At 46.7% G+C, this 22,470-nt stretch overlaps 1 protein-coding gene across 1 annotated transcript in view; it reads left to right on the top strand.

Annotated features, from left to right (window-relative positions):
- The window catches only part of PLPPR1 (phospholipid phosphatase related 1), a 116,453-nt gene that overhangs the window by 64,388 nt on the left and 29,595 nt on the right, over positions 1 to 22,470 (top strand). Inside the window, exons 2-3 of the mRNA XM_065406745.1 lie at positions 1,111 to 1,299; positions 20,445 to 20,577. Of these exons, the coding sequence (XP_065262817.1) occupies positions 1,111 to 1,299; positions 20,445 to 20,577 (322 nt within the window). The remainder of the gene's footprint in view (positions 1 to 1,110; positions 1,300 to 20,444; positions 20,578 to 22,470) is intronic.

A 22,470-nucleotide genomic window follows, 5' to 3' on the forward strand; every position in this document is an offset into this window, starting at 1 on the left:
TAATAGCCTTGCGACCCCCTGAGGGGTCCCGACCCCCAGTTTGAGAACCCCTGGTTTATCCTCTCACTTCTGTGGCATAATCCCTCCTGGTCAGGGCTGAGGGAAGTGGGGGTCAGCAATTTGGGGAGGAGCTTACACTGCTGTGGCCCTGTCAGATCTGTTTGGGGATAAATAGAAGGCTTCAGTCTCCAGGGCTGCCAAGCCAGCATTGTTCACCAGCAATACATTATCAAACATTACAGTGAAACAAAAAATGAGACCAGGATGGATCCTGGTGCAATAAGCATGTTTGAAGGACCAGACTCCGCCCAGGGTCTATGCTGGAGCAGACCCCGAAAGGGATCCTAGTAGTACAAAAGTAGGCACAACCACCTGCCGTTTGCTAGGAAAGGGAAGGAGGGGCTGTAGAAAGTGTGAAGCCCGGAGCAGAGAAGTGGTCACAGAAAGAGCTGCTGGGTCTGGGAAGCAGGCTGGGTCCATTGTTCCCCTTGGCAGATTTTGGGCTCCTCCTGAATAGATTTTTAAAGTTTCCCTTCTAAGTGGCAGCTCCATGAAAAGGCAAACTCGATATTCTGCTTTACCTGGAGAGTAGTCCCCATTCTGGGCCACACAGGGCTTCACTGGACTAGCACGGTATATACTCTCCCCTGCACTGGCTGAATTCCGACGGCTTTTGGTCCCCACAACCCTTGTTCTTTCAAACGCCCCCCCACCCCCACCCCGCCAGTATGCACTGATTTTTAGGTTGTTGCCACCAAAGTCTATGGTGCTGCCTGCTGTCCTGTTAGTTTGCATGGAACGTCGCTGCTGGTGACACTCGTACGCCTTTTGATAAAGTAGCCGCCAAAGCGCCAGTCCCTCTGTGAGCCATGCTGCAGACCCACTTCGATCTGAGACATTCATTAGTGTCGTTTGCCAAAAGGTTTATGTAACAGATGTTACAAAGCAGAGAGAGAGAGAGAGAGAGAGACACACACACACAGAGCAATACTGGAAGAGCTGTTGGGGTGATGGAGGGAGGATATTCTGTGGGACTAAAGTAGCACAGAGGCACAGCTGCATCTGCTAAACAGCAACTAATGTCTCCGTGTGACCATGCTGTATTTTCAGCTTGTCATCATGGCTGGGACCGTTCTGCTCGCCTACTACTTCGAGTGCACTGACACTTTCCAGGTGCATATCCAGGGTTTCTTCTGTCAGGATGGAGATTTGATGAAGCCTTACCCAGGAACGGAGGACGAGAGCTTTATTTCACCTCTGGTGCTGTATTGCGTGCTGGCTTCGACCCCGACAGCTATTGTAAGTATAAAAACACTTTCATTCTTCAATGCTGATGCAGAAAAAGAAAAAGAAAATCCCTGTAATCCCTGATTTTCCTTTTCCCCTGTCTTCTTTTCAACTGTAGTTGATGTATGTTTCTGTTGTGGCAAAACAAAGAGAGCAGACTCATAAAATCCACATCAGTTATCCACAGAGGTTCTGGTTAATTCTAATACTTAAAAAAAAGCAAGGTGAAGCTGCCTGCAGTTTAAGAATGTACAGTAACTAGCTCACTTTAATAGTTGGCTATGAATTGCATGGTTTCCAGAGAGGCCCCAAATGCAAAGATTATGTGTTCTTGGCAATAAAATAACTGTAATAAGATTTGCATCAGATCTGAAATGATACAGCCAGGACTATTTGCTGCTATTCTGAAAGGACGGCTGAGGGCTCAGATGAGGGGAAAGCTGCTTTATAACGGTTTCTAGTTCTTGACAAGGGCAAACGTGCTTTATTTTTATGTGTGTTGCTCTCTCTCTCACACACATACAGTTCACTCTCTTCTTTACCTGTTTTTCTTTTATGATCCCACAAAACAATAAAAACAGCCCCCGTGCTAAAGCTGTTTTCAAGTTGCAGGACACCAAAAGCTCTAAACTGCTTCTTAAAGTCACTCTAACCTCAAAACATTGTGTTTCTTCTTTTTTTGCACAAAAAATAACAAATATAATTAATAGCCAGCTTTGTTAATAATCTAGCTAAATGAATGCAATTTAATTAGATATTATCCTTTTTGTGTGTCTTTTTTTCTGCAAAGTTATTAACTCGTATATGTGGATCTTTAAGACGGGTGATTGCAGAAGTGTATGTCATTAAATTTCTTGGGGTTTCTTTTTAGTTTATTGCAACTTTGGGATCGTAATTGAACTAATAGCAGACACAGACAATACAGAAAATAATCAGAAAAATAAGGGGAAGACTTTCAAAAGTGGCTAAGGGATTTAGGTGCCCAAGTCCTACTGAAAGCCAATGGGACTTTTATGTCTAATTCCCTTAGGCACTTTTGAAAATATTCCCTACTAGCAGTTGTATTTTCTGCATTAGCACTCCAAGCTCAATAGGTAATTTGACTTGGTCGAGTTCACTTAATGCTGCACCAATTTCAGGGTTTGCAAATGAAGGAGTTACATTGAGACCAGAGAATGTTGTCGCTTTACACCCATCCTTTCCCACCAAAATGCATTTTGTGCCATCTAGGGAAGTAGCTTTTGGAAAGCAGCGTTTGTACAGGGAGGTTTAATGCACTCCTCACTATGGATTTGGTACTGCACAATTGAACTCAATGGGAGACTTGTCTTTTGACTTCAGGGGAACAGGTTCTGGCATGAGATGGCCAAGTATTTGGTACAATGCTGCTCTCTGGGAACTTTTTCCCTTGAGAGTCTTCATGTGAGCAGGACAAAGTTGCTGTGGCATTTTAAATGTTGTTTCACTGGGGGAACATTTCCCCTCCACCCCAAAGGTCAGTGACAGAGCTTTCTTTCATCAGGGCCCTCAGCTACCTTCCTTGGCCAAGAAAGGCTGAGTGGGGTTATCTTTGGAGTCCTTCAGAGCTGATCCTTCCTCAATCCCACACTAATGTGATGTGCTTCTGCTGCCAGGAGCTGATCAGTGCTGCCATTGTAGCATACATAGCCCTTGCCAGCCCAGGGAATGGAAGATCAGGCCTGGGAGTCAAACTCAGAGCTATTGGACCAGCCATCTAAAGCCTTTTTTGTCTCATATTCAGTATATTCTGGTGTCTAGCACTAGGTTCTCTTTCCCAGCTAATCCCAAAACAAAGCATGTGCCAGGGGCTGTCTCATTTCTTCAAACTTGAATGTGTCAAAGTCAGACTCAGGACTCACAATTTGTCAGACCACTCTGTTTATTAGCAAAAGCGCTCTGCTAACACACCCAGAAAATGTGAGCCCCATACAAGGCTCAAACCACCTTATTTATACAGAGAAAAGGGCGCGAAATTAACAAGATTACAAAAGGAGCAGAACTGATAAATTTACCTGGGTCTAGACACATATCTCATGTCCTTATTAACTCTCACCAATCTCCTGTTAATGTCACACCATCAGTTTAAGTGGACCCATTGTTCAATATCTTAATGTTCCTCTTCCTGACAACTTTATCTCAACATTCCTCATTCCTGCTTTAAAGGAACATACAGCATTTCATTAATTCATTCTACTTCTACAATATAATTCATTCTACTTTCACAAATGGTTTGATCTGAGTGAGTTCAATACATTTCTAAGACATCCACACCCATTTCTTTCCGGGCCACCATTTCCTACCCGCCCCCAGTACACTCAGGCGACAGGCCCGCATTCCCACTCTCAGCGGCTCTTTCTATGCACGCCTTCCTCGCACACCAACCATTAGAAGCATTATCTCTAATCAAGTCTCAGCAACCCCTGCCATACTGTGGCATCTCTAAACTGTCACCCACATCCCTAACCTGCATGACTTGGTCATTGTGCATTGCACTGCCTACCAAATCACCCTGCAATACACATCCTTACTGATGCTTACAGTCCTGGCAGCTCTTGCACCAGGGGGCGTGATTTGAAAGCCAGTGGAACCCACATGAGGTTCAGCCAAATGAAAGGATCCTGTCTCTTCCATTTATGCTATGGCAATTGTATCCTCAAGAGAACAACCCCAAATCAGGTTTCCTTCTCAAACACCAAACTGCATCCCATTAAGAACTCCTCTGTGGCTCATTGAACAGACGATGTTCAAGGTAAAAGTTTTAGGTGTGCTGGGGTTGGTTCTCTCCTCAGTGTATCTGCCTAACTCTGCTTCACATGAATGAGAGTCACAGGTGCATATAGAGAGCCAGGGCCGGTGCTACCATTAAGGCAAACTAGGCGGTTGCCTAGGGCGCCAGGATTTGGGGGCATCAAAAAGCAGTGCCCCCAATTTTTTTTTTTACAGCATTCCTGGCCTGGGCTGCCGGCGGCGCGCTGACACGTGCAGCTCAGACTCCCTCTCCCAGCGCAGCGGCCGCTCCACTTCTCCCACCTCCCAGGCTTGCGGCGCCAATCAGCTGTTTGGCGCCGCAAAGCCTGGGAGGGGAGGAGAATTAGAGCAGGGGCGGCGTGCTCGGGGAGGAGGCGGAGCAGAGGTGAGCTGGGGTGGGGAGCTGCCACATGGCTCCCCGGGGGGGAGAGCTCCTGCGGGGGGGGGGGCCTCAGGGCAGGAGGGGGGAGCTGCCGCGGGGGGGTGTGACTCAGGGCGGGGGGGGGCAGGGAGCTGCCGCAGGGCTGGGGGGGCGGGGGCGGGCGCAAGGTGGAAGTTTCGCCTAGGGCGCGAAACTTCCTTGCACCGGCCCTGTAGAGAGCCTACACTCATTGCAGGTTAATCCACAGCTTCACTCTCGGCACTCTGCTATCAAGAGTAATCATTGTCAGCCCACAGCCAGGCCTATGGAGAGTGCATTAAAATCAAGGGTAATGTCAGTCCTCTTTTATAGCAATGATCCTCACAAGTGAGATTATTGCTGCTGTTCTTACAAGATGATCTGCAGGATCATTTGATAAGAGCTGTCTGCACTGGGGGGGGGGGGGGGGGCTAATAGACACTACCCCACTTCAGATTAACCCATAAACCATGAACAATGTGCTGCTTCAGGCTTACCAAATACACTGCATGCGCTTGTAAGCAGAGTCCAAGTCAGAGCAATGGGTCAGTTTGACTAAGAGGATTTATTACTGTGAATCTGATTTGCCCTTATTTTATCACAGTGCCAGCACCACATGGCATGAGGGAAATAACTATTAACCCAGCTTCTTGGCATCTCAAAGAAAAACAACTAGAGAGAGTTTGGTAAAACCACACGCCTACCCTAGTGCGTACACTGGCATACAGCAGCCAGGCATGCTTGGGTGCGGTCCCACATGCACATGTTTGAAAGTCCTAATTCTAGTGCAGCTTTGAAATGTTGCAGGATTTGAAGGGAGCGTGTTAGCGAATACGGAGCATCTTGTGGAAAGTTTGTTTTGTTTGGGGTTTCTTTTTGCAATCCAAGTTGGAATCAAACGGCTGTGACTACGGGTGGCAAAATGCATGCATAAATCTATGTACCCCAAGCAAATCAAACGCTTATCAGAAACACTCTTTTCATTTAGTAACATGCGGTGTGCTTTTAGCTATCTAGTACCTGCAACATGAATGAGACTCCCCTGCTTCTGCTCTCGTTGAAACTTGCTGTTGTGCAAGTGGATCCATTAAGCTATTTGAATGTTTAATCACTAGGCTCGTGCGTGACAAACATCTTTTGATGTAATATGTGACGTAACCTTTTGCTGTCAGGAAGTCCCTGCAAGGGGAAGTGCTTGCCTCTCATTGGGTCACAGTTAAATAAATAAAAGGTACACACACTGGTCTCAAATCTCAGAAATGCATTTTTCACCCCAGTGTTCCATTGAGGATAGTTCAGTGGCGCGACACTGATGAACAGCAGCCCGACCCCCCACTGCGCAATTTAGTTTTGCGGGGGGGCCCCATAGTGTGGGACCCTGGGCAATTGCCCTGCTTGCCACTGCCTAACGCCAGCCCTGATTCTCGAGTAACACAGAGCACTGGGCTGGTGTAGCCGTTTTTGTTGTCAGAAGCGGGTTGCAGTGCAGTGAAGTTTGAGAACCACTGGGATAGATGTTAGGAAAAACTTTCTAACTAGAGTTATGAACTAGGTAATAAAGTTCTGAAATGGGTTTCTAATGGAGGTTATGGAATCTCTGTCATTAGAGGTTTTAAAGAACAGGATGGACAAACACCTGTCAGGAATGGTCTAGGTTTACTTGGTCCTCCCTCAGCACAGGGGGCTGGACTTGATGACCTCTTGAGGACCCTTCCAGCCCAACATTTCTATGATTCTATATTGATGACCTCCTCATAGAGCTTAATGTGTGTGGGTAAATAGGCTAGCACTCTATTGTCTGTGGAATCCTCTGTTCCTCTCTACAGTGTTTCTATCCTCTTCTTGCAAACTTCCTTCTTCACTGAACCATGCCTTGAAGAGATTGCAGTGTACAAAGTCAGAATGCTGCTTGCCATAGCGCCGTAAGTCTCCATCAGGTATTTCTATCCTGGACTGAAGTTGACATACACAGAAATCACTGCACATTCAGAGAGCCAAATGTTTTTAAACTCTCAAATTAGATGCTGCGGAGTTCTAATAATCCAAATGACCCTAACCAACCTCTCACTCCAGTGATTTAATGGACAGATGTCCCTAGGGAAGAGACAAAGTGGCTGTGGGGATGCTAACATCATTTTCAGAGCTGGGTTTTCAAAATGAGAACTGTGTATGTGAGATATATAGGATATGTACCTCATAATCTTAGCTGGCTTTCCAGTGATGGGAATCCTAAAAATCAAGGGTATCATAAAAAAATCAGTGCAATTCATCTGCATGTATAATCCACACCCACGCAGCGTGGCACTCTGTCCCTCCTAGTGGTGGCTGGGTCACATATAGAAGTTGATGAGCCTGCTACAGCTTTGACTAACAGAGTTGGTTCACAGAATCATAGAAGATTAGGGTTGGAAGAGACCTCAGGAGGTCATCTAGTCCAACCCCCTGCACAATGCAGGACCAAAACCAACTAAATCATCCCAGCCAGGGCTTTGTCAAGCCGGGCCTTAAAAACCTCTAAAGATGGAGATTCCACCACCTCCCTAGGGAATCCAGTGCTTCACCACCCTCCTAGTGAAATAGTTTTTCCTAATATCCAACCTTGACCTCCCCCACTGCAATTTGACACCATTGCTCCTTGTTCTGTCATCTGCCACCACTGAGAACAGCCGAGCTCCATCCTCTTTGGATGTTGAAGGCTGCTATCAAATCCCCCCTCACTCTTTTCCTCTGCAGACTAAATAAGCCCAGTTCCCTCAGTCTCTTCTCATAAGCCATGTGCCCCAGCTCCCTAATCATTTTCGTTGCCCTCCACTGGACTCTCCCCAATTTGTCCACATCCTTTCTTTAGTGGGGGCCCCAAAACTGGACGCAGTGCTCCAGATGTGGCCTCACCAGTGCCGAATAAAGGAGAATAATCACTTCCCTCCTTTGGCTGGCAGTGCTCCTACTAATGCAGCCCAATATGCCCTTAGGCTTCTTGGCCACAAGGGCAAACTGCTGACTCATATCCAGCTTCTCATCCACTGTAATCCCCGGGTCCTTTTCTGCAGAATTGGCACTGAGCCAGTCGGTCCCCAGCCTGTAGCAGTGCATGGGATTCTTCCATCCTAAATGTACTTGTCCTTGTTGAACCTCATCAGATTTCTTTTGACCCAATCCTCCAATTTGTCTAGGTCACTCTGGAGCCTATTCTTACCCTCCAGCATATCTACCTCTCCCCCCAGCTTAGCATCATTCGCGAACTTACTGAGGGTGCAATCCATCCCATCATCCAGATCATTAATGAAGACGCTCAACAAAACTGCCCCAGGACCGACCCTTGGGGCACTCCGCTTGATACCAGCTGTCAACTAGACATCAAGCCGTTAATCACTACCCATTGAGTCAGCTTTCTATCCACCTTATAGTCCATGAATCCAATCCCTACTTCTTTAACTTGCTGGCAAGAATCCTGTGGGAGACGGTATCAAAAGCTTTGCTAAAGTCAAGGTATATCACATCCACCGCTTTCCCCATAACCACAGAGCCAGTTATCTCATCATAGAAGGCAATCAGGTTGGTCAGGCATGACTTGCCCTTGATAAATCCATGTTGACTGTTCCTGATCCTCCAAGTGCTTCAAAATGGATTCCTTGAGGACCTGCTCCATGATTTTTCCGGGGACTGAGGTGAGGCTGACTGGTTTGTAGTTCCCCGGATTCTCCTTCTTCCCTTTTTTAAAGATGGGCACTATATTTGCCTTTTTCCAGTTGTCCGGGACCTCCCCCATTCGCCACAAGTTTTCAAAGATAATGGCCAATGGCTCTGCAATCACATCAGCCAATTCCCTCTGCACCCTCGGATGCAGTGCATCCAGCCCCATGGACTTGTGTGTATCCAGCTTTTCTAAATAGTCCTTAACCTGTTCTTTCACCACTGAGGGCTGCTCACCTCCTCCCCATACTATGCTGCCCAGTGCAGCAGTGTGGGAGCTGACCTTGTCTGTGAAGACCGAGGCAAAAAAAAAAGCATTGAGTACTTCAGCTTTTTCCACATCATCTCTCACTAGGCTGCCTGCCCCATTCAGTAAGAGTCTCTTAGCTCTTGGTTCTTTTAGCTCAGGCAGTAGAGGCTCATGCTTTAAATTCTAAGGTACCAGGTTTGATCCCCACTGCCATTGACCTAGCCAGGGACATCACGTTGCACATCTGTAAATATGGTATATACATAAAGTAGACTTCAGCACCCTCCATCCCTTGATGCATGAGACCTGAGTAGCAACAGGACAAAAAGATGGTTCAGGCCATTTTACTGCCCTTCAAAACTAATTTCCAAAATATGAGATTACTGTGATTGGGCGAAACTCTAGCCTAAGCCAAATAATCATTACAGAATTCAAGGCTTCTGCTTACACTGGCCTGTCCATTATGGTTTGACTGTTTGGACGGAGAACTTATTTCAAAAAGAGAAAGTTCTATGCTGAACTGAATTTGGGGTTGCAATAGGAAATTTTAAGCAGACAGGTGTTGTTTTTTTTAAACAAGTTTAACAAGTGTCCTTAGCATTTTCATATCATCTCTAGTTTTCTTGATGGGGAAAAAAGCAACCTTTGTGTGAATGGATTGCACAGGCCAAAAAGGATGAGGATGACATTTCCATGTAGGATTCGGTCAAGCCAATCTCTAAATCCAGTGATGATCAAATATGTACAAGGCAGGAAGAAACCATGTGCAGCTTTCCCCCAACCCTTGAATCTGTTCCAGAATGATTGGAAATGTGCTCCTTTGAAATGTGTTTTCTCTCCTTCCTGACTCGGGTTGGTTTATTAGAACCGTATTATTATAGTGATTTATTTCTAAAAGAGAAGCCAGGAAAATCCTGCATCGTGTTGGCTGAGTCCTCCTTTGGCTGCTCGGCAACAGATGCTGAGGAAACCAAAAGGGAGTTAATTCAGTTCAGGGTTGTTTTACAGTAACATCCGCCCAGATTTTCAGGCAGAAATCCCTGAGCACCAGAGAACTCCAGTGCCAGCGCAAGTTGTGAGGGTAAAGTAGAGGGCTGACAATTCTCTGTGGAAAGGGGAAACGTGTGCCTGCAGCATCCGCTCCACACCGTCATCCTTGGTAGAAAAATCTGGCCCTTTTTTCTCTATGTGGTATTGTGTAATACAGAGCTTTCCAGTGTCTCTCATTTCACTCCCCAAGTTCTCTCTGTTCCACATAAATGTTGGTTCCTCTGACTTCCAGTGTTGGGAAATGATTTACACCAGAAATGCAGAACCATGAGGTTACTGAGACAGGAGGAAGGAATTCTCCAGCATTTCAGGTTTCCCTCATAAGCAATCTGTCTCTCCTAGGGTTGCCAACTGTCTAGTCACACAAACACAAACACAAACACCCTTGCCCCGCCCCTTCCCCGAGAACCCACCCCTGCCCCGCCCCTTCTCTGAGGCCCCGCCCCACTCCCTCCATCGCTTGCTCTCCCTCACCCTCACTCACTTTCACTGGGCTGGGGCAGGGGGTTGGGGTGTGGGCTCTGGGCTGGCGCCGAGGGGTTCGGAGTGTGGGAGGGGGCTCTGGGCTGCGCCTGGGGCACGGGGTTGGGATGCAGGAAGGGATGTGGGGTGAAAGCTCTCGGAGGGAGTTTGGGTGCTGGAAGGGGCTCAGGGCAGGGGTTGGGGTGTGGGAGGGGGTGAGGGGTGCGGGGTCCGGCCAGGCGGCACTTACCTTGGGCAGCTCCCGGGCGGCGATGCAGCGGGGCTAAGGCAGGCTCCCTGCCTGCCCTGGCTCCACACTGCTCTAGGAAGCGGCTGGCGGCCCGGCAGCCCTGGTCGGGGGCAGGTGTCTCCACGCGCTGCTCACACCCCGAGCACCGACTCCGTGGCTCCCATTGGCTGAGAACTGTGGCCAATGAGAGCTGCAGGGATGGAGCCTGCCTTACCCTGCTGCGCCGCCAATTGGGAGCCGCCCAAGGTAAGCGGGGCCAGGGGGCTCTGCCCACTGCCCCCTCCACGCGCCGCTCCCAGAGTGGCCAGCATGTGCCTGCGGCCCCTGGGGGGGGCAAGGTGCGCTGCCCCTGCCTGCAGGCACCGCCCCCGGAGCTCCCATTGACCGCAGTTCCTGGCCAATGGGAGCTGCGGAGTCAGGGCTTGGGGTGCAGGCAGTGCACGGAGACCCCTGGCCCCTGCCCCGCCCCCGCAGGAGTAGATATTAAGGGGTACATATTGTTGTCTAAACATTTTTAGGCAAAAAAATCACTTTTCAACCAAAACAAAAATGTTCATGGAAAATTGTAAGTTTGAACATTTTCCAGTTTTCCAACAAAAAACAAACTTTTTTTTGAAAACTGAAACTTTTTTTTTTTCCCAGTCAAAAACCCAAAATAATGCTTGCAGGAAATTTCAGGATAAATAAATGATATTTTCCACACGCAAAAATTGCTGCTTTTCGACCAGGTCTGTTAAGGAGAGGAGAATCCAGGTCCAAAGAGACTTGCACAGCAAGCCAGTGACAGACACATGTAAATAACTCATCTCTCCCAATTCAGTCTGCGCAAGGAGCAAGACACTGGAAAATCGGGCTTGGTATCAGGCTCAGCATCTCAATAGAAAGACCAGTGTAATGCTCCAATAATTTTTTCCTGCAATAATTCTTTTCCATACTTGCCCTAAAATAGATTATGGATTTCTTTGTCACGGCCTCTTTTATTTTCAAATAATTGTGTCATAAATGGAACACAAAGGGAAGAATTCAAATTTTGGTTCTGTTCTCATCTATGGGATCAATGGATCCCTGGGTAGATTTGCCCTGCAATGTTCAACTGACTGTCATACTTCATTTTCACGTGTAATTAAAGGCACAAGACTATAGACATACCTATTGAAGCTAAGCTGGGTCGTCCTGGGTGACAGTAAGGATGGGAGATCTCCAGAGAACAACTCAGGTGATGCACTGACTGGTATTGGGAACTGACTCCTCCCTCTCAATCAATATTGAATCTGTGTCCAGGCCTGAGACCTAATCCAGGATCAGGCCCATGGTACTATTGTTGTTATTATTTATTTGTATTATTGTAGTGCCTAGTAGCCCGAGTCTTAAAGCAGGACCCCACTGTGCTAGGTGGAAGACAAAGATGCTGTCTTTTGGAGGGGATATAAAGGCCGGGTGCTGACCATTTGTGCTCTCAAAATCCCATGCTATTTTTCACAAGAGCAGATGTGCAGTGTTATGGCAAATTCTGTGGGCCCTATGTTAAGAATTGATGAGGTTGGTAAAGCGCTTTGGTGTCCTTCTAGATGAAAAGGGCTATGTGAGTAGAAATCATCAGTCATGATTTCAGTACTTTTCATACTCATTGATAGTCTCATCATCTGGGTGTGAGTTGAGGGAGAATGGAGCTCCTCTTCTGAATGTATTTTAACAAAGATACACCTCTACCCCGATATAACGCGACCCGATATAACATGAATTCGGATATAACGTGGTAAAGCAGCGCTCCGGGCGGGGCGGGGCTGCGCACTCCGGTGGATCAAAGCAAGTTCGATATAACGCAGTTTCACCTATAACGCGGTAAGATTTTTTGGCTCCTGGGGACAGCATTATATCGAGGTAGAGGTGTATTAGCTTAATACACATAGGGAGAAAAAATAAGGAAACCGGTGCTTCCTCTTGTTCAGTGTTTGCTACCAGTGACTTGCTTATGGAATATCAAGTATCCTTGGATCTCGCAACAAAATTATAGGTAGCAGATACAAAAGCTGATTGATAGCTCTTTAAAAGTGTGAATTGTCTTATTCTTAAAAGCAACGGTTGAGGAGATTTTCAAAACTGCCTAAGGGAATTAGGAATACAGATCCCAATGAAAGCCGGTGGAATTTGTGATGGGGCATTTACCCCACACAGGCTCTAAGAGGGTTAATGTGGACCTAAGAGGCCAATTAACATACCAGGCTGGACCTGGAGGGAGAGCCAGGCTTAACTGAGGATGAAGCAGACCTGAGGAAGGACTAGGGTAAGAGTTTGAGCAGAGGGAAGGTGCAGGGAGAGAGTCTGCCGTCGCTCTCCCAATTAACATACCAGGCTGGACCTGGAGGGAGAGCCAGGCTTAACTGAGGATGAAGCAGACCTGAGGAAGGACTAGGGTAAGAGTTTGAGCAGAGGGAAGGTGCAGGGAGAGAGTCTGCCGTCGCTCTCCCAATTAACATACCAGGCTGGACCTGGAGGGAGAGCCAGGCTTAACTGAGGATGAAGCAGACCTGAGGAAGGACTAGGGTAAGAGTTTGAGCAGAGGGAAGGTGCAGGGAGAGAGTCTGCCGTCGCTCTCCCGGACTAGAAACAGTAGAGACACCCAGGAGACAGGAGGTAGGGCGTTCCCTCTCTCTGGGAAGGGCCTGGGGAAGGCCGACTGAAAAAAGGCCACAGGGATGGAATGAATCCTATGATGGGCCCTGGAAAGGGGACCAGGCACAGAGAATCAGTCCTTCCAGCAGAGAAAGGAGCTGGGGGGGACTCAGCAGCAAGCCAGGGGACTGAGACTCAGAAGAGAGGCTGCGTTAAGCACCTGCTGCAGGGAAGCAACACAAGGGACTCGGAAGTCGGAAGTTACTCAGGGAAACAGCAGCAGCACATCTAAAGGAGCAGACCTAGCTGCTTAATACAGGGTCCCTGGGTCAGAACCCAGAGCAGGGGGTGGGCCTGGATTTCCCTACCAGCCACAAGGAAGGGGTGTACAAGCCCAAGGTGGGAGCTGAAGACTGATCCTGAAGGAGAGGCCAAGAAATAGCCCATGAGCGGTGGAAGAATCTCTTGTGTTGGGACACTTCTAGACTTGTCATTGTACGTTTGTTACCCCAGAAGGGGTGGATTTAAATCATGATCTGGCCGGAGGGCTGCGTTACAGCAAGAGAGACCACCGCAATGCTGGAGCATCCATCGGCAGGGGGCACCGGATGGAAACGGAGCCATTATGCCACTCCCGGCCACGAGGAGATGGTGCTCGGGGCTGAGTGAACCCCCTCTCGGTGCTCCTCAATCTGTTAGACACTCTTGAAAATATACCGCTGTGTAAGTGACGATAAACGAACTGGAGCCATGAACCACTTTACAGCACCTGGGTAGGGGGTGATGGTTGCAACTGGGCTCATGCACATCCTGAGGGATGTGAGAGAGCGAATGTGCTTGAGTGTTTGAGCCACAAGGAAAGCAAAATCACCTGGATCACTTGCTGGCTTTCAGTCATCTTTCCTTCACTTAAAGTTAAACCTGCTGCAGTGACTTGGAAAAGGTCACATTGCAATGGTTGTGTCTGTTTGCATGGCTTTGCTCGACAGGACAGATTTGTTCCAGGGAAGGTAATTTTTCAAAGCTTGAGGGTGGTGGTTGCATGGGGTCTTAAATATTGGTTGATTGAGGCTGAGAACACAGTAACTTTCAGCAGTTTGAATCCTTCCTTTCCCTTTTCCTTGCTGATTTGCTCACAGCTTGCCTCGTAGGGTATGTCCTTCTCCTATGGGATACGTTCCTCCACTGCAAATCGAGTGCTGTGCTCTTGATTAATTTAGTTCATTCTGCTGTTGTACTCTGGCATTAAAAATGCATCTGCGCAAATTTTCCTATACACTAAATTCAGTCAACATCCCACAGCACTTAGTTGCTTCATGCCTTGAATTGATAGCTGGTGAGGTGTTCGCACCGTGTCAGCATCTCATAGATAGGGAGGAAGGATGGTTAGGGTGCTACTGCGGCACTCCGGAGACCAGCATTCAGTTCCTTACTCCACCACAGACTTCCTGTATGACTTCAGGCAACTCTCTTTGTGCCTCAGTTCCCCTTCTGTATCATGGGGATAACAGTGCTTCCCCACCTCACAGGGGTGTTGTCAGGATACCTATGTTAAAAGATGGCGAGGCTCTTGGATACTGCGGTGATGGAGGCTATGTAAGTACCTAACAGAGAGAGCTCTCAAAGGCTGCGAGAGTCTGTGTGGTGTAGGTCCTTCCTTTTATTTTTGTCTGTTTTTCTGGTGAGAACTGGTAAAGGATGTTTTTTTAATAAACAGACTTTAAGACAATTCCAAATTAGGGCAAAATTTTAGTACCAGATCTGCCCTCGATGGATCTCAGTTGACTTTCTGTCCTCTCTGCATGTGTTTAAATCTTATTAACATAAGTATAATAATTTGTGTCCAGCATCCTTCAGACAAACCGTATGCCCCCCCCCCCACACACACACACGTTTGCAGAGTTAAATAATAGAATGACTGCGATAAATAATAGCTGAGGGAGAGGTGTAAGGAAGGGAGGGGAAGAGGGTATGTTTTCAGCTGAGATTTGAAATGAGATGGAGATTAAGGGAGGTGGAGAGAGAGAGGAAGTTTGTTCCAAATGAAGGCTCTTGCATCTCACATGCTGAGTGTGTGTAGAGGAACACAGAGGAGGCCAGTGCTAAATGAGCAGAGAGAGGAGACTTTTCAGATAGGCTAGAGTGAGCCAATAGTGGTTATGAAGAGCAAGGAGAGTGATTCTAAATTGGACCCTGAAGCAAAGGGATAGACAGTGAAGTAGGGTGAGACGCCAGGCAGCAGCATGGTGCCTGCTGGGACTTGGCTAAAAGGGAGTTTGCTCAGGGAGGCCAAGATACAAGCAAGGCATGGAAGAAGACTTCAGCAAAGGGAGAGTTGAGGCTGATATACAGACATGGAACATGGTGGGCTTATTTGGGGTTAAGCATGATGCCAACTTTATGGACAGTAGAGGCAAATAAGAGTCATTTGGCAAGAAGACAAGACCGAGGAGATGCCTACACAGCTATCTAGTAGAATTAGTTGGAAAATGGTAACACTTCCTTCTCCCCCTGCTCCCACTGAAAAATTGAAAATTGAGAATTTTGAGCAGCTCCAGAGGCAGTTGAGGAGGATGGCACGAACCATACTGTCAAAAGCTGAGCTGAGATCAAGGGGGATGTGGAGGAGGAGAGAAGTAAAATTTCAATACAAGGAGGGAGGCAATTGGCCACAGGGAGGATTGTGGTTTCCATGCTATGGCCTGTCAGATGAGAATCAGTCCAGGATATTGTTATGTGATATGTGCTTTGTTCGCTAGAGAAATGAGAGAAGGGCTCTTTATTGCACTCTTTGTCCAGAAAGGAGAGGTTAGAGGAGGATCAGTCATTGGACAGCATGTCAGGCTCCAGGGGGAGGGAGTAAGGAATTCATTGACAATGGCAGATTTTTGACAATTGGGTAAACTCCTATACTGAAGGGAACATTTTTGTTGACACTGGTGAGGATGGACAGAACAAGGGCTGGGCAAACAATAGGAAATTAAGGAGGTCGTTTTCTTCTGGAACTGGCTGGTTGTAAGCAGAGTACAAGAAAGGGGAGCACCACCCATTGAGGGCAGGAATTGTCTCCGATCTGTGTTTGCACAGTGCTCAGCACAATCCCTGTTGGGGGCCTATGGGCACTCCCAGAATATTTAAATCTAATAATGATAATATATCAAAAGCAGAATATCAGAGCAGAGAACCAACACACACATCCTTCCCTTGTAATTGCAAGCCTTTTCAAACTAGAGGTGTCCTCTGTTACATAATGTAGTGGTCCATGAAATAAACGTCTAATACCTGGTGAGAATAGCTTCTACTGTCTAAACTGTCAGACATAATACTTTGCTACTGATCGGTCAACGCTGCAGAATTGATTCTATTTTCTGTATGTATGTGCAGCGTTTTTGAATGCTTGCTTAAAAATGGCAGACTGTGTTTAAAAAACAGCGAGGCGATGCGTTAATAACGAGATCCCCCGAAAGCAGAAATGTAAGAAAATGTACAAAGCTTATTGCAACCACCAGATCTCACTGGGCACTCTATAGCTCCTGAAACTAGTCTCATAGCAATCTAACTCCATTGAATGTAGTGGCGTTACTCCAGATTTACACCAGTGTAGGTGAGATCAGTATCAGGGCCAACAATTATCTCATACCGGCTTTGTTTCCTTTTGCATACGTCACCATAGACAGCACATCATCAGTTCTTACAGCGCTGAATAAAAGGCCCCACCCTCCAATGCAATTTTCTTGTCAGCTCTACTGTTTAATTAAGTAGGAAGCTCGTGTGAAACGGCAGCTTGTGAGCCTTACTTTTTTTTCCCCAGTGGAAGTAACAGTAATAGATGCTTTATCTAGAAATATACCATACGCCAATCAAATCTGGAATTGAATTCCATTTACAATGGCCTCATTCTTGTCGAACAGTGGGTTAATATCCTGATTTAACAGGGTCCTTTTGTGCATAACGTCAAGCATGGGAGTAGTCCTAGTGAAGTCAGCAGAACTATAGAGATGCTTAAAGCTGTGCATATGCTCGTGTACTCTGCCATACCGCAATCTGCATCAGAAACGTCTACACCCGTTACACTGCTATAAAACTGGTTGGAGAGAAGAATCAGGCCCATTGTGTCAAATCATTTGATGCTACCTCACAAACACTATCTAACTGCTTCTTAAGTGCTACGCTAATTTGATATGCACAGAAATCCAAGGGACTGTGGGTATCTAGTTTTTGCTCTTAGTCAGACTGGTCTAAATCTGGAGTAACTCTACTGAAATTAATAGATTGTTTTTAAAGGAGACGTTTTATTTTGATCAGTATTTTTGTGTTTTATACTTCGATGTCGCCTGACTGAAAACGTTTGGTTTTTTTTATCCACCTAATTGTACCTCGTCTTAAACTAGATTGGAAGCTCTACAGGTGCTGTACACATGCTTAGCACAATGGGGCCACGGTCATGACTGGGGCTTCTGGGTACTGCAGTAGCACAAATAATAGAGGGGAACAAATCATGTGTCACTTTTAAACTGTATTGGTGCTCATGGTCTTTTATTTTCTTCCACTCTAGCTACTGAATTGAACTCTATTGAACTACGTGCTAGCTCTGAGAGCAGATAGAATAAACTGGATAAAGACAATATTTCAATGCAGCCTCACGCTTTGGCTCTTCCCTCTCAAATTCCATTTTGAATGTGCATTTTATAACGCCGGCATCTCTAACCATCAGCGGTTAGAATTACAATGGGGCTGGGCATACCTGGCTTGAATCAATAAGGATGCTCATCCAGGTTAATAAGAATAAATTATTGTTGCACTTGAAACAATGTCCTGTTGCAACAAGTAAAGTGGTCTAAGAGTAGTCATTTGATATTTATAGGTGAGCTCAGTGCATGTGTTTTATTATCTACTACTTGGGCCTTCTCCTAATGGCGTGGTTTCTTTTCCCACATCCTTATTAGCTCAGTTACGTAGAATTGCTGTGAGTACACCCTTTGTATAAAGTTCATTTATGTTACTTCAGTCTGGCTTCTTTTATCCACTGAAGTCCATTAGAAATATATAATGGTCAAATGCCACTGACTTCAATGGCAGCAGAGTTAGGTCAGTAGCAAGAGCTTTTGAAAACCCAACCCAAGATAATCAGCTTCTAGTGACCCTATCTCAAATAAGTTTAGTGAGCTCAGACTAGTTCCCATTGAAATGATGTTCATATTAATTCCAGTTAAAAAAAAAAAAAAAAAAAGAGGCCCACAGAATCCACAGTTGCACCAAATCTCTGTTTATTTTTGCTGGTCCTCCAATCCCCAGCATAATTTAGAGTGGTCCCAAGGCTGTTCTAAGTTATGCGTAGTTGCAGTGGCTCCCAAGAGGCCTTTATGTAGCCACATTGTGCATTTGAGCCACCCTATGCTAAAGCCAGGAGGGGAGGGCATAGGACCCTCTTTGTGCCAGCTGAGGGTTCCTCCATGCCACGGGAATCCTCAACTGCCTACCTAAGGAGGCTTTACGGTCCTGTTACATCTCCAGAGTGTGGGCCAGGATTTGGCCCAGAAAATTGAGCTGCATTTTCCAGTGTGGACGCCTCAGTTGCATCCACACACAAAAAATGTGTGTGTGAGTGTTGGCTAGTTAAGGGATAAACACTGTGCCATTGAAGTTCATGGGAGCAGGATCATGCTTGGGGGGCTTTTCTTCACTTGGAAAAAGGTGTGTTCTTAAGCTAAGTTAGCAAACTCGAGGTAAAATCCTAGGGAAGACAAGACTGTGTGTAGTGTTCACATGTGCTAGCAGGTTGAGGTAAAGATTATGGGGGAGCTTAACCTGCCAGTGCGTATGAAAACTACAAACTGCCTTGTCTTCACTAGGATTTGACCTCCTATTAGGTGTCTTGAGTTAGCTAACTTAAGAACACACCATTTATTTCCTAATGACAATACAGCCTAGGTGTTGTTACCAGATTTGCCTGTTACTTTGGCGTATGCTCACTTATTAGGGTTACTCTTCTGGGGTTGGAGGGGGTCTTCTGTACTTCTGTCAATGTACTGCTTGTGTGACTTGTGTTCTCATATGGAGCTCTACTTCTCCTTGCTGCAAGTTCCCTCCCAATGGAGCTATCCTGCAGGACCTAGGTTCCCCAGGGCTGGGTTCCTCCAGCCCCAGAATCAGACGAACACACACATTAACAGAGCGCGTCTGAGAGGACCGGGATAATCCGCACTCCCAAGCTGACCCTTTATATGTCCCTGGACTCAGTAGGCTGGGTTGAGCAGCACCTCCAAGCTGTCACCCTCATATGCCATGGGCACTGCACCAGAATAGAGCACGCCTGAGCAGGCTGGGTCGAGCAGCACTTTCAATCTGCCACCCTCATGTGTCCCAGGTTCAGCACGTCTCTATCCCCACTTTCCCGTTACAATTGTTCTGGTAGTAACCCACTTGATGAGCAAACCCCACAGGATTTTTGGGCGCTGCAGGGATCTTTTAGCTTAGGTACGAGAAGCGTTGCTACAGAGCGAATGAGGAAACCAAAAAACACCCACGAGGGGGACAGAGAGAGAGAGAAGCAACCAGCTCAATCATGAAAATTATTTATTGCCAGGTAATAACCATAGGGGAGCCAAACAAACAAAACAGTTATAATATTAAATCTAACTTAAACTTGATTATAAAAGTCAGGTTTAGAAAACTATAACTGATCACACAAGTCAGGGTCAGAAGGCTATACCTAGAGAGAGAGAGAGTTAGGTTCTCACCAGTCTGTGAAGCTTGAATCGATCGGGGGTCCCAGGTGGTGGGAGTAGCTGAGGGTCTGGAGTGCTGGAGACAGACAGAGCCCCCAGCACGATCAGTCAGGAGAAGATGAAGTCCCAATGGAACTGATGCAGATTTTGGATCCAGGCATCAGAACACTTACTTGAGCGTGGGTAGGGGTTTTTGTAGAGAAACAACACAATGGTTCAAGGGAGAACACTAGATTTGTTTATGTGTAAACTGATGGCTCAAGGGAGTATACCAAAATTGTTTTGTTCAGGCTAGACAATAGGAACTGATCATTCCTGGCTATGGGCCGTGTTCCTTGGAGGGAGCTCACAATGCAGTTAGGCAGCTTCACTATTTTGGATACCAATAAAGGATTCATTACTAGAATTGGTCTGATAACTACTGAGTTGGGTGTGTGCAGGCGTGGGTTCATTAACGTCTGGAGCAGAGATCCCCCATCATGCAGTGCTTCCCTGCTTTGCTGGTCCCAGAGTTCAGTGCGGTTCTTGCCTTGGAATCTCTGTTCTCCATTCTGTATGCTAATGGAGATGCCTCCTTGTCCCATCTTCGATGCAAATGAGGCTAGGGGAGTTGCCTTAATTCTGTCACCCTTATCCCAGGGGTTTAGGTGTGTCTCCCACTGCCTTTTCATTGCTTTTTGTAAGTCTTTCTTCTGATCAGTTTTGGTTCAAGCAGAGGCTGGCGGGGGGGGGGGGGGCGGGTCTTTCGTGAGTCAGACAGGCTGGCTACTGCGCCCTGGTTCCCCAAGAACACAGAGCTGACAGGTAACAGTGTGTAAGTGCAATGTTCTGTAGGCACACTAGTGCAGAAGTATTGTCTATGGCCTTGATTCAGGCATCCACCTTTGAACATGTGTCCTTATGTTTCTTAAACGTCCCTTTCTTTTTTCCCCACTGCTGCAGATTTTTATCGGCGAGATCTCCATGTATTTCATAAAGTCAACCCGAGAAACCCTGATTGTCCAGGAGAAAACTATCTTGACCGGAGAGTGCTGTTACCTGAACCCATTACTTCGAAGAATTATACGGTTTATAGGTAAGTGTCCGTAAACACAGAGAGTTTTGCCCCTGCTTGCGAAAACAAAAGAACACCGACTTCTTAAGATCTACAGCACAAAATTAAGCTGTGAAATCTTTGCAGGCTTCTTCCACCTTAGAGGGATAGTCCCCCTCAGGACTTGCAAGGTAATGTTTAAAATGCGCCAAATCACGCCATATAGAGCTGATTTATATGCCATTTTGCTAAGTGTAATGCTTCTCCTGGACCCTGGAAGCAAGGTTATGCCCATTAAATCCTTATCTGAATACTTCTATCATTGATATTACAAATTACAATTTTTTACTCAGCAGCCCATCTCTTCACCCTTTTTTCTCTCCAAATATAAATTAACCTGAGAAGCAACAGTATGTAATATTCAGCTGAGCTGAACCAACAAACAAACCAAACACAGAGACCCCGGACATAATATTCCTCTCATTTTTCATTTGAGACTTTATTGAGTTAATTGCTAAGGAACTGGTGAAAAAAATGTGACTTCCAAACACTGTGGAGGCTTCCTCTGGTGGCATTTACCAGCAGCTATGTTTAGTTCATGAATTTCGCTTAATGGAAAAGTAAACTTGGCAGCTGTCACTGGGAATCATCCTATAGTTATTTCAGAGCGGGAAGAACAGCACAGTAGCTTGCACTGTAAAGCAAACTGACTGAGGGCTAGATTGTCCCACCTGTGGGAGTGAGAACCCCTTTCTCTCCTTGCATGGCCTACCACGATCTTGGGACTGGCCATGTACAAGTTAGCAGGGCTACTTGACCACTTACTCCCAAGTCTGTGGGAAGTGGACAGCTAGAGACAGGGAACGGGCACAGCCTGGGCTCCACGACCCCCACTCGCTGGTCAGAGTAGCTGAACCAGCACACAGGTGGGGGAATATTAGTTTATTGCTGGTATAAGCCAGCCATAAATCCTATGCCCCACGGAACAAGAGCAGGAACTGAGACTCAGAGGAGATGCACCGCTCCCTACTCAGGGCTGTGCCTAAAGTCACATTCTAGCCCAAAGGAAATGAGGCATGAAACGTTAGCGGGGGTTTTCTCCTCACCCCTCGCAATGCTTTACAGTTTTGCATGGAAATGAAAGGGTGACATGCTGGTGGTGAAGGGCTGTGTTGCTCCAGTCAGACACCATCCTGGTTGGGAGGATTGTGCTTCATGGACCCCTTATTCCTCCTTGAGCTCTCCTTGTGAAGCTGCTCCCCGGCTGAGCCTGGTCTTCTCCACTCACTGCTGCAGACCGGGCATGGTCCTACCTCCTCTCCTGCTGCCTCTGGGGCACTTTGCACCACCGGGGGCAAACTGAGAGAGCAATCCTTACGCAGTAAGACTCCTTGCCCCTTCTCCCACTCTACACCCGCCCTAGACACAAGGGGCAGGCACAGTCTGATCCTCAGCATGGCACTCCTCTGATCAGTTATTCAGCTGTGCCGTGTAGGAAAATAAAAGATCAGGGAGCTGTCATTAAAAACCAAATACCCTTGAAGTTCAGCTAGCCTCTAGCACACGTTAATGGGTAGTAAACTGCCATTAACAGGGAGCAGGATGCTGTCCCAGCATTCTCTGCGTGTGACAATAGACTGATCAAATATTCTCGCCTGTGGGGCCAGCGCTAAAAGAGCTCAAACCAACGAGGCAAAACATTTGCTGTACGTGTTTTCTTATATGTCGCTCTCCCTGTGCGTAGCCTTCATTTGAATTAGCTTTATTCCTGAGCATTCGCTCTCGCCATTTCTCATCTGGGAAAAAAAATTACCACTGTGTACAGAGAGCAGCAAAATATTAACTTCTCCCCACAAATCAATCTCAGCTCTGCAGGTTTGTTTGTTTTCCGGAGGGAGAGGAAGTTAACCTGGTTATAAATTGCTTTAAACATGA

This window comes from Emys orbicularis, chromosome 6 (assembly GCF_028017835.1).
Source record: "Emys orbicularis isolate rEmyOrb1 chromosome 6, rEmyOrb1.hap1, whole genome shotgun sequence".
Lineage (NCBI taxonomy): Eukaryota > Metazoa > Chordata > Testudines > Emydidae > Emys > Emys orbicularis.